Source organism: Hemibagrus wyckioides, linkage group LG04 (genome assembly GCF_019097595.1).
Source record: "Hemibagrus wyckioides isolate EC202008001 linkage group LG04, SWU_Hwy_1.0, whole genome shotgun sequence".
NCBI classification, from domain to species: Eukaryota; Metazoa; Chordata; class Actinopteri; order Siluriformes; family Bagridae; genus Hemibagrus; species Hemibagrus wyckioides.
Genome location: NC_080713.1, coordinates 20,005,160 through 20,018,325, shown reverse-complemented (window position 1 = coordinate 20,018,325; position 13,166 = coordinate 20,005,160). Strand labels below are relative to the sequence as shown.

General features: G+C 39.0%; 1 protein-coding gene across 1 annotated transcript; it reads left to right on the top strand.

The window, feature by feature from the left end:
* Positions 1-2,830: 2,830 nt before the first annotated feature.
* On the top strand, positions 2,831-12,771 carry cry1b (cryptochrome circadian regulator 1b). The gene is made up of 13 exons (XM_058387376.1): positions 2,831-3,567; positions 6,352-6,460; positions 7,015-7,157; positions 7,681-7,865; positions 8,010-8,098; positions 8,529-8,669; positions 8,884-9,195; positions 9,784-9,935; positions 10,093-10,295; positions 10,778-10,876; positions 11,001-11,093; positions 11,814-11,873; positions 12,076-12,771. The coding sequence occupies exons 1-13, from the start codon at positions 3,410-3,412 to the stop codon at positions 12,174-12,176; spliced, it is 1,845 nt and encodes a 614-aa protein (XP_058243359.1). The 5' UTR covers positions 2,831-3,409; the 3' UTR covers positions 12,177-12,771.
* Positions 12,772-13,166: the final 395 nt, after the last annotated feature.

The following is a 13,166-nucleotide window of genomic DNA, read 5'->3' as shown; positions in this document are numbered from 1 at the left end:
AGACGCGCTGCCTGTACAAGTCAACTAACGCAGCCTATATGCTATAGATTTCTATATAGATAGATACATCAGATGAACTTTATTGATCAATAACCTGCTGTTCAAAAACAACATATGTCTCGAGAAAAGTGATATGGATCAGATGAACACCTGGCCAAGGCAACAAGACTCTTCTTAATTAATATTTAATAGAATGCATAATGTATCACATCCTGAATGGCGTACTTCTTAACAGCATGTACATTGCCTGTCAAGGTCATTTATTTCTCCAGATCAAGCTATTAGTAAATATATATTAGTAAAAACATTGAAATATTTAGCAATTAGTGTAGACTTTCTAAACACACAAAGGCTCTGGATAATTATTATGCAGTTTCCCTGACATTTCCAGGAGAGAACATGGTCTTACTTCTCATGATCAGAAACTAGTAAAAGAAACTGCTCCGTTTAGCATGCTCTTAGGAGAGCTTGGTTTTTGGATCAAAACAGGGTCAATGTTTACAGTCACGTGACAGTAGATGTCAATACATAAAGTGATTTCTAACAGTATGCGCAACCCACTGATCACCTTTCCTAATACATAACCAACATATTAATTTGTCTTCTGCGCACCTCATTGTTGACGCTCGCTTTAGTTTTCTGGTGGTATCCTGTCATCTAGAGGTCACTTTCAGAATTGCAGTTATAATACTACAGCATATAATAGTTTAGTATACACTATATTGCCAAATATTTTGGGACACCCCTCCAAATCATTAAATTTAGGTGTTGTTTTCAGGGGTTGGACTTGGCTTCTTAGTTGGCTTCTCAGTGAAAGGAACTCTTAATGCTTCAGCATACCAAGACAGTTCATGCTCCCAACTTTGTGGGAACAGTTTGGGGATGGCCCCTTCCTGTTCCAACATGACTGTACACCAGTGCACAAAGCAAGGTCCATAAAGACATGGATGATTTGGTGTGGAGAAACTTCACAGAGTCCTGACCTCAACCTGATAGAAACACCTTTGGGATGAATTAGACTGGAGACTGTGAGCCAGGCTGGGACGTCTGCCTTTATATGCACATGAATTTAATATGCAGTTGCCCCACCCTTTGCAGCTATAACAGCTTCAACTCTTCTGAGAAGGCTTTCCACAAGGTTTAGGAGTGTGTTCATGGGAATTTTTGACCATTCCACTAGAAGTGTATTTGTGAGGACAGCCACTGATGCTGGACAAGAAGTTCGCGCTCACAGTCTCCGCTCTGTTTCATCCCAAAGGTGTTCTACTGGGTTGAGATCAGGACCTCATGGACCTTGCTTTGTACACTGGTGCACAGTCATGTTGGAACAGGAAGGGGTCATCCCCAAACTGTTCCAACAAAGTTGGGAGCATGAAATTGTCCAAAATATCTTGGTATGCTGAAGCATTAAGAGTTCCTTTCACTGGAACCAAGGGGCCAAACCCAACCCCTGAAAAACAACATCTGAATTCAATGACTTGGAGGGGTGTCCCAAAACGTTTGGCAATATAGTGTATTTACATTGATTTTGCCTTGGTCTTTTTATAACCCACATCCAAAATGGTGCATTTTAATTACAGGATGAAGGTGAGCAGCCTGTGTAGCTGTTTTAGAGAGGAACCTTTTGAACCACATGTTTAATCTGCTGCTTTCTGCCTAACAATAAGTTAAATAGGGTCTCTTTGAAGAACAGTATAAAAAATATGATTTGCAGAAAGACATATTTCATCTATTAAAAGAAGAAAATACAATGAGCCTAGCATAATTATTTGAGGTTAATATAAATATTTAAACACAGGTAAATGCAGCTAAAAGTAAATGAAGATAGCTATATAATTCACAGTTCTTGCTTTGTCTTGTCATGCACTTTACTATTTAGTGTATTGTTTATTTCTGATTGATGAGCTGTCCCAAACTCAATTACCACAACCAATATTGGCCAGCATCAGATCATAAATCTTAGGGGGAACTGCTGAACAAGAATAATGAATTAATACTGTCCTTCTTTTGCTTTTGAAAATCTAGAAATATGACATGATCGTGCTAAATTACTCACTAACTGAAGCATTTCCATAAGTTTTGGAACTTTTATAGAAGTTAATGTGGGGAAACTGCTGGCCATTAAAAAAAGGCTTCCAGTTGCATGGAGTAAAATCAATGATAATAAAAATAAATAGAACACAATCAAATATAGAGAGAATGCATTTTATTTAGACAATATGAAAATAATAGAATATTTAGCTAGGTTTAATAAAACATTTATGCGTCATTAGTTACAGAATCCTTTATTAAATAAGGACGAGCTTCCTGACACCTTGGTTCAATTAATTCAATTAATTAAACCGAGCAGGTTAGAATCACAGCTAATAACGCCACAGTAAATGACCTAGACTATTTGATTTTAGTTTCTGAGACGGGAAACGACCTCTGTGTTGATACCCCGGGGGGGTAATAACTACTACACCGTCTTTTCTGAACCATTCCACGGAACCCCACTGACAAACACCTCCCTGGCTCATGTGCTCATCCGGGCACTTCGCTGCTATCCAATCAGCGTGGAGCACCCAATAAATAAGCCTGTCTGCAGATGTACCTTAATTAAACATTTGTGCACGGACTGTGGTCAAATTAAATGCATTAAATGTATTCATTACGTCATACACATTACATTGTCGTTACTGTGGGCGAATATTGCGGGCTTACATAATTCGTTCATTTTATTTAGTGACGCGATGGCGTCCACACCGTGAAAACGTGACATCCAGTTACGTGTATGTGTGGTTTGGACCAACAGGGTAACGTCACGCCGCGGTTGCGCGAGCGTGTGGGTGGAGTCTGACTCCCTAACGCCTAAGCGCTCGAGCTGGAATAAAACGACGTTCACGCGCAAGACCAGTAGTATATGAAACGTTAAGCTCGTGAGCTGCACGCATGGTGGATGTATTAATTATCCGATAGGACGATATTCTTTCTTAAATTAATTCATTTATTTTAATCCCATTTATTCTCGTTTCCGTGCTGACATTTATGCATTGCCTTGTCTGAGCTAGCAAAGCCTCAAGTACAGCTAACCGGCTAACACGGTTACGGTATCAAGACAAAAACTATATTCATTGCTTTGTCGTCGTTTTGTTTTGACGGCTTCTTGCGGATCTGCGAATTTTTCCTGAAGAAACAATCGAGCGAATGATATTTACTATAATGATATCACTACAGTGCCGTATGTGACCGGTGTTTATGAAGCCGTCCTGGATAATTCACCTGAGATCCGTCTGCAGCGACAGCATGGAAAACGTTTTCCTCGAGCAAGGTTAAACTCGGGATTGTCAATCTGGCGTGCTCTTGAGCTGTGAAGTAGACGTGTTTAAGTCCCTGTATTCTGAGAAACCCGTGGAAGAAGAGTGGAGTAATGGTGATGAACGCGGTTCATTGGTTCAGGAAGGGCTTGAGGCTGCACGATAACCCCGCACTCCGGGAGGCTATAGAGGGAGCGGACACTTTACGATGTGTTTACATTCTTGACCCCTGGTTTGCAGGTTCATCCAACGTGGGAATCAATAGATGGAGGTAAATACATGTAGCTCATCCTGTGTGGGTAGATGTTAACATGACCACAAGCAAGCATAAAAGACTAACTTGTAATAATAATAATGGTTAATGTGTATGGTGACCTGGAAGCCATCATCTCTGATCTTACCTTAAAAGTGATTATTAAATTAATATAGATATTGTGTGCTGAATTGGATACATGTCTGTTTCTTCAGATCTAGTAGGTTTTGGTTTATTATATATATAAACTGCTGGTCAACCTCAGGACTTGTTTGCATTTGGATTTAGAAATCTGGTGTACTCTTGTTACCCCAGAGGTCCTTAATCCCAGTTCTGTAGTGCAGTAAAGTTTAGTGATTTCCTATTCTAAGACACTTGGGAATTAATTGGTTAGTTGAATCGGGTGTGTCTCAGCAAGGAAATCCTCAAACTGTGTTGGGGTTTGATCCAGTAATAAACCGATCAGGCATAACATTGTGACCACCTGCCTAATACTGTGTTGGTCCCCCTTTTGCTGCCAAAACACTGAGTGTTCTGACACCTTTCTATCAGAACCAGCATTAACGTCTTCAGCAATTTGAGCAACAATAGCTTGTCTGTTTGATCGGACCACACAGGCCAGCCTTCACTCCCCACATGCATCAATGAGCCTTGGCTGCCCATGACCCTGTCAGCGGTTCACCACTGTTCCTTCCTTGGACTATTTGTTAGATACTGACCACTGCTGACTGGGAACACCCCACAAGAGCTGACAAGACATCCTTACACTTGCCCATTTTTCCTGCTTTTCACACACAAACTTAAACTTTGAGTACAAAATGTTCACTTGCTGCCTAATATACCCCACCCACTAACAGGTGCCATGATGAGGAGATAATCAGTGTTATTCATTTCACCTCTCTATGATCAGAATGTTATGCCTATATCTATGGTGCACCTGTGATACCTGCTTAGTTAATTCTATTATTTTTTATTTTTGACTTTACAATGAACATTTGGTCACTGTTAAGCGACTGTTAACGACATTTCCAACACTTCTGTCTCATTTTAATCATTGGTTACATACAGGAAGAGCTAATAAAGTCAGTATGTGTAAAGTTAGTTTTAAAGTTCTTAAAAAAATAAACATCTTTTTAACAAAAACTGACTCTAGCCATGAATATAGCCATAGAAGCTGAAAGTAAGAAAGCAAGCAAGCAAGAAAGAAAGAAGGAAGTATGTGTAATTTTACACTTGGTTTTTAAGGTTATTGTTGATGTACTTTCTGTAATTTAAGCACAACCTTGGCAGAACACCAAGATCCTTCAAGCGACAACTTGTCGTCTTTAAGATTAGCTGCCACCTTTTGTTTTGAAAATCACTTGCATACCTTTCTAAATGTTCTCAAGATAATTTCTACCCAAATGCTGAGTCGAGCGTAGGATAGCATTGGTATTGTACATCCGTGTTAAAGCACAGTCTCTGTGTATAGTAGTGGGAGATTTTAGTGGGAGGCTGTACTCTCACAGTCTGGTGATGACGTAACATGGAGCAGACCCAGATCTCCCACTCTGGCACAGGACAGATAGAACTGGGTCATTGTGTCAGCAGTGGCAGTTACCACATTCCCTAGTCAGTGCTGACCTACTTTTCCTCCTCTTGCCACAACTGCTGTTATCCACATAGACACACCACTCCCTCTGCTGGAACACACAAACATGCATAGATGTACAGCAAGGATTGGTATGCACTTTTATTTTACAGTGTTCTAACATGACAGAGCTTGAGAATAGATACCTGAATGTGCTTTTGACTTATGCTCTTTTAATGTAAGGGACTCCTCAATAATAACTGATCATTTCCTTGCCAAAGTCTTGAATAGTATATCTTTTTATGCAAATGATGAATCATTTCAAGTATGCACAGGTTACGTCAAGATGCCAATTTTTCCCACTTTCTCCTTAACAATGAACATAATAAAACATGTAGCATGAATAAAAGATAGCGGGAAGGAAAACTCCTGTTATATTCTGTTTACATGCTAAAATGTCTTGTCTATCAATTCACAGTAAATATAAACTGTCAAATTTGGAAAAAAAATGTCCTAGCTAAATGAGGTTTGAGTGGATCAGACGTCTTTGGGATGTCTGCCGTCAGACTGTACTGGATTCTGCCCTGCTGACCCAGTCTCAGTGTGATGCCTCTGACCGGCCAAAAGAAGTACAAATGCAGCTCAGACAGGATTTAGCCCTTATGAAGTTAAATATGCCCAAGTCCCGCCAGGACAAAATCATCCTAGACCTTGTTGAATAGTAGAGGACATGTAGTGTTCAGTTGAAATTATAGTAAGGATGAACTGACCAGGGGACTGGGAACAGAGGAGGGTGGCTTCTATGCCACTTATGTTCATTCCAAGTGGTCATTTATAGGGGCAGGAGTATCTTGTAGACACAATACTTTAATGGCTAAAAATTGTTATGGAGGAAGAACATCTATTTCTTCTTTATTTAAAAGACACTCATCACCTCAGATCAGTCTTTTCATTACTCTAGTAGTTTTGTTATATGGTAGCTTGATTCCCAGATTAATGGGAACTTTATTGTTTGATCACAGACTGGTATTGTACATAATACTGCAGATACCCCATGTGTTGAGAGCATTGTCAAACCTACATGATCTTCATTTTAATGATCAAGTCTGGCATAAAGAGCACCTTGCAATGCTGTGTGCTTGTTTATAAACTATTTTTAAATTACCCACAATTAGCTAGTAACATGATTTGCAAACTTATCGGTGCTTCTCTTGTCCTTTGCTTTATTTCAGGTTTTTGTTGCAGTGTCTGGAGGACCTGGATGCCAGCCTTCGCAAACTCAACTCTCGCCTGTATGTTATCAGAGGACAGCCCACTGATGTTTTTCCAAGGCTTTTTAAGGTAACTGAACTTCCTAAAAATTGTTCATTAACTACTTTTATATTGTTCTTAATTTACTGCCCTCCTTTTTTTTTTTTTTTTGCTTGACCTGTTTTTTTGCCCCAGAGTGGGCCAGACTGAAAACAACATGGCATTTAACTTTTTTAAATTTAGCAGTAAATAAAAAGGTAACAAACATGTGCTTTACTTGACTTAATGCAGAAAAGCTTTTTCCTTATATTTTCTTTAAATAATGAAGTGTGTATGGTAAGCTGACTTTTCTACATGATTTAGTCAGTGTTTCTTTATTAAATTTCATAGTCCTGCGTTCTATAGTTCTATAGCAGCTGTGTTTTGTGCATGAGCATAAAGTAGGCGTTAATCTGCAATACTTTTGTGGCAAGAAGAACTATGGACCTTTTTATTTTGCCAATGAGAGTATATCATCCATTTAAATTGTTTGGAGATCATGATCTGTTCAGATTAAGAGATTTCATTTGTGTGAGAAAGCTTGATGCTCTAATCAGTGCTCTCTTCTTTAAAACTAAATAAACAGATGTTGCTCTTTACTGCAGGAGTGGAAGATCACGCATCTGTCTTACGAGTATGACTCCGAACCATTTGGGAAGGAGCGGGATGCCGCCATCAAAAAGCTAGCCAACGAGGCAGGGGTGGAGATCGTTGTTAGAATCTCCCACACACTCTATGATCTCGAGAAGTAAGTGTGTATCTGTGCATATTGCCATATGGCTTGTCATCTTTTACAGTTGTTCATTTGGCAGGCACTTTTTCTTCCCCATCAATGTGAGGTAGTCTAATATAAACGGGATTGAACAGTTGTAGATTGTGGGTATTATTGCATTTGAGCACACAATCTGCTGGTCACCAGAAAAAAAACATAACCACAGAGCTTCTGCTATTGGACTCTTAAACTCCTTTGTCAGCACTGTGTCAACAATAGTCCTTGGTTAATTCTTTAATGTACCAATTTATGAAGAAGTCTTAAATACCAAGGGGTTTTTATAAAAGTTTGCATATCATGGAAAAAATGTTTTGTTTTTATACGTTTTATAGATTTTTACAATACTATATTTTAATTCCAGCATATAGTCAGCTCCAAAATTATTGAGACTAATTAAAGACAAGTGAAAAGAATAAAACTGTAATGTAATGTAAAAACAGCATATGACAAAACGTACACCACCATTATCAATTTCTCCACTGCCTCTCTCTCGTATTAGGATCATTGAGCTGAATGGTGGGCAGCCCCCTCTCACCTATAAGCGCTTTCAGACGATTATCAGTAGAATGGATCCTGTAGAAATGCCAGCAGAGACCATTACTGCTGAGATATTAAGGAAGTGTATCATGCCTGTTGGTGATGACCATGAAGAGAGGTTTGGTGTGCCCTCACTGGAAGAGCTTGGTATGAATTTTTTTTTTTTTTTGATTGCTTGCTTAATTTTTTACATATGTGTGTCTGTATATATGTATGTACATATGTATATATGATGTGTGTGCACACATACTGTAAATCTGCTAGTTCCTAACCAGTGTCTATTTGGTGTAGGCTTTGAGACAGAGGGTCTACCATCTGCCGTGTGGCCAGGAGGAGAGTCTGAGGCTCTGACTCGGCTAGAGAGACACTTGGAGAGAAAGGTGAGTAGAAGCGACCGTCATAGAGAGATTTGCTTTTAAAAAGCATCTTGGACTTGATTTCCGTTTAATACAAATTCTATGCCGTGGTAGTACAGAGAATGTCTGTAGTGAATTGAAAATACAGATACAGCACTGTGGATGTACATGACACTCTGTATGTATTTAAGTGTATTGATGTGGGAGTACATCAGCTAAGGCTTCATATAAACGAGTAGTGATATGGTGTTCTGGCAATACTGATGTTTTTTTGCGATTAAAGGTTGTTGGACAGTGACTATAATTTGAGGATTTTCATGACTTTCAACCCTCTACCAGTCTCCTTTAAACATTAACCTGTCTGCAAAATCACAACAGTAAAAGATCTCTGAAGCAAAATCTCATATATGCTCAATCTTGTTCATGTTTTTTTTTTTTTTATGTCTTTGAGCAGGCATGGGTGGCTAACTTTGAGCGTCCCAGGATGAATGCAAATTCATTACTGGCCAGTCCTACAGGTCTGAGCCCTTATCTACGATTTGGCTGCCTCTCCTGTAGACTCTTCTACTTCAAACTCACAGACTTGTACAGAAAGGTGAGCATACAGGCTACAAGCTGGATTTCATTTGATGGATTATTGAGATGTCTAGTAAATGCATGTAGTACATACTGCATCGTAATATAATCATATAGTCCCTTGCAATAATTTGTCATCAAATGTGTATTGAGATGTTGATAATGACATTAGTTCCTAGCATTCATTCAATCATCACAACCGTTTTAATCCACTGTTTCTCTGTCAATGTTAGGTAAAGAAAAATAGTGTCCCTCCACTGTCTCTCTATGGCCAGCTGCTATGGAGAGAGTTCTTCTATACTGCAGCCACAAACAGTCCATGCTTTGACAAGATGGAGGGCAACGCAATTTGTGTGCAGATCCCATGGGACCGTAACCCAGAAGCATTAGCAAAGTGGGCAGAAGGCAGGACAGGTTTTCCCTGGATTGATGCTATCATGACCCAGCTGAGGCAGGAGGGGTGGATCCATCATCTGGCACGGCATGCTGTTGCATGCTTCCTCACCAGAGGAGACCTGTGGATCAGCTGGGAGGAAGGTGTCAAGGTGGGGAGAGGGGGCTGTTTGTTTTCTCTCTTTTGTCATATGCCATAAAAATCAAATATAACCGCTATATCAGAATGTATGTACTTTGCCGCATTTTAGAGGCTGAAGTAGATCAAATAAAATATATTAAGGTTTGTCTCCATTTCAGAATATGATTTATAGTATGTTTCATCAAATAATATTGAGGTACAGAGAATTATTTCTTTCTTTTATTTTGTTAATTCTATTTAAAGGTAAGGTCACACTGTCAGACAATCTCCTCCCCAAGAGCTGTTCAAGAACCATAAACCTATTTCTTTGCTACCATTGCTAGTTAACAGTTCTAAAAGTGGCTTCATCAGTGCACTGCTACTTTTTGTAGCACCAATAAACATAATATTTTACATCCTCTATCAGTTTTGTGCCTCTAGGCTATGTATATACTGGCATTTGCATTCTTTCACATATTTTGAGCTAGAAGTAAAAAAGCATTCATGAAGATTTGGCAAAGTTACAACAAATGGCAATGACATCTGCTAAATATTGCCATTTGACTTGGATTACCATGTGTCTGGTCTCAGTTGTCCAAACTCTGTGTGTGTGGTCCAGGTGTTTGAAGAGTTGCTACTGGATGCAGATTGGAGTGTTAATGCAGGCAGCTGGATGTGGCTCTCCTGCAGCTCATTTTTTCAGCAGTTCTTCCACTGCTACTGCCCGGTGGGTTTTGGTCGCCGCACCGATCCCAATGGAGACTATATACGGTAGTATTTCTCACTCAGTTATGTCACTTTCATGTAATTTCATGCTCCTCATAATTATCTTATGTTATTATGTACCAGGTAACTTGCAAGTGTTAGTAATTAACCGTACTAAATATTTCAAACAAAGCAATATGAAGGTTTGACTTTTTGTGTACAGTCGGTATTTGCCTATATTGAGGGGTTTTCCTGCCAAATACATCTATGACCCTTGGAATGCACCAGAAAGTGTACAGAAGCTTGCTAAGTGTATCATTGGGACGCACTACCCTAAGCCTATGGTCAACCATGCCGAAGCCAGCAGAATAAACATCGAGCGTATGAAACAGATCTACCAGCAGCTGTCTTGCTACAGAGGCCTTGGTGAGTATTGGACAAATGGTGTAAAGGATCTGTTTAGACATCTGTTTAGTCCTTGACTCCAAAAAATTATTAGGTACCATGTAAGCAGGTGTATTGTATAGTGGTGCACTGCGTGTGTACAGTAGGATTGCTTGTTAACTCGCTATGCCATTGCCACCCAATACTGAGCTCCTTTCAGGGTAGGAAGGATGGCCTTCCTCTTCCTTATATGTCAAAACAACACCAGCCACTTGTGGACATTACATGTGTAGAATAGTATAATGTTAAGATAGTTCTCTTTATCCTCCAAATACATTTAGCTCCATTATTATTGAGCAACAGTTTATTAAAAATGTGGTGACAGGCTTCACAGGAAGTGCATGTTAACCAACCCTAGCTGTTGTGTGACTATGGAAGGACTAGCCAGTGGAATCTGGTAATTTAATATTGGGTGAAGTCATAAAATTTCTATATGACAATTTTTATTATTTCCTGGATTTCAGGACTTCTGGCCTCTGTGCCATCCAATGTCAGTGGTCAGGGTGAAGGTGCAGGAGCAGGTCTGAACTCTGCAGACAGCACACAGGAGACCAATGGTGCAGGTAATTTCACTGCCGCGGTCATATGTCATGGCAAATTTAAAATATAGTGTTTTGTTTATTACTTTATTTCATAATAATAATTATTGTTTCTATAAATATCAATTTTACTTTTCTTATTTTGTAGTGCAACTGCCCCCAGACAGCATTCGAGTTGTGTCAGCAGGCCTAATGCCTCATACTGACCAACTAAGTGGTACTAATGCCCAGCCACAGTCAGGTATGTATTGAAGCTGCTTTGTATAGTAACACAATAGGACTAATACAGGTGTGTTGTATACAAGACAAGACTTCTTTATACAGTGCATTCCATAATGATGAAATTTCTTTTTCAATAAGGAACTGCTTTTTATTGCACATACACTAAATTGCTAAACGTTTTCGGATGTTTGCCTTTACACGCACATGAATTTAATATGGAGCTTCGGCTTCAACTCATCTGGGAAGTCTTTCCACAAGGTTTAGCAGTGTGTTTATGGGGAATTTTTGACCATTCCTCTAGAAGCGCATTTGTGAGTTTAGGCACTGATGTTGGATGAGAAGGTCTCTGCTTTAATTCATCTCAAAGGTGTTCTGTCAGGTTGAGGTCAGAAATCTGTGCAAGACCAAACTCACTCATCCATGTCTTGCTTTGTGCACTAGTGTACAGTCATGTTGGAACAGGAAGGGGTCATCCCCAAACTGTTCATGCGCAAAGTTGGGATCATGAAATTGTCCAAAATGTCTTGGTATGCTGAATCATTAAGAGTTTCTTTCACTGGAACTAAGGGGCCAAGCCCAACCCCTGAAAAACAACACCTGAATTCAATGGTTTGGTGGGGTGTCCCAAAACGTTTGGCAATATAGCATAGTACTGTGAATGTACAGATATCAGTCAAACACAAACTTTGAGGACAAAGGTGTTCAGCTGTGTTCAGCTATTTGAATGCTCTCTTAAAAGGTGTTACAGGAACTGGTGGAGTAAAATCTTGGAGACAAGAAACAATTCAAACACAGAGAGGTAAGTCATATACTGGCCTCCATACACACTGATAATGTGCCAAAAACACTGTATAATTACATGCTGGGTTGTACTGTGTGGCAATTATGTGCATGGCAATAGAATTTCATCTTTCATTAAAATAAGATCACCACACCCATGCAAGGGAACATTCTGTGCTTGTGTGGTGTCAGCTGACTGAATTTGTTTTTTTGTTTCCCAGGCAGAGGCACATCGACTCTGAAGCGAGTTAGTGAAGAGTTGTTATCAAGCAACGCATGCAAGATTCACAAACAGCACAGTGACGAGCCACACTCACAGTGAAAGAAAGCACATACCTCTCCTCAGGCTGCCAGCAGGATGTATTCCAAATTGTAGTATTGAGGACTTTCTAGATATTGCTTATCTGCTTGTATCACTTTTAATAATACTGTATGTACCCTGTATGCTTGACTGTAGTGCTCACATGAAATAAAGCTTGATATGTGACTGTAAATCTTTATATATAATATATGCTGTACATACTCACATTGTTCTATATGTTTAAATCACTGTAAGTACATTATTTTAGTGTCTGTACAAATCGTTTAGAAAAATTGTTTATGTTCACTGGTTTTATGTATATGTATATATATATATATATATATATATATATATATAATGTCAGCTGTATGTCCATGCACTAAATTTCCATGTGTAAGCCTCCTTCTCAGTATTCCAGATCAGTGTGGAAATATTTGCATGCATGGATCTTTTATACTGGTGTATCTGTGCCATAAGGATTGTGCAGTGCAAAGACTTGGCATTTTATTGTTCATGTAATATATTAATACAAAGATATGAATGTGTTTACTTTGAGGATGATGATGATGATGATATAAATAATAGTCCCATCCAAAAGGTGTCTCATCTACTAAAGTGGCAAAAATGCTTATTTTTGTGTAAGATTTAGTGACTTATCTTTTGAAGTGTATGGCTTCTAGTCTGTTTTTGTATAATTACAGGGACAGTACAGACTGCTATGTAAATATGCATGAACTTTTCTGGATCATTGGCAGACTTATGATATATTTTTATATGGAAAGCAATACCATTTTTTTTTGTTTTTTATTTGTATGTGCTTTTTATCAGTTGGCATTAAATCATAAATTTGTAATGTAACATTTTTCTGGTCATTTGATATGAAAGTGATTTCTAATGAGTTTGGAAATCGCCTGCTTTAGGGCAAAATACAACATATCAGTTAAACCACCTCGCCACCCACACAGCGCTAGAAACTAGTAGAAATAATCAAGGTCCAGCCCTAAGGTCGAT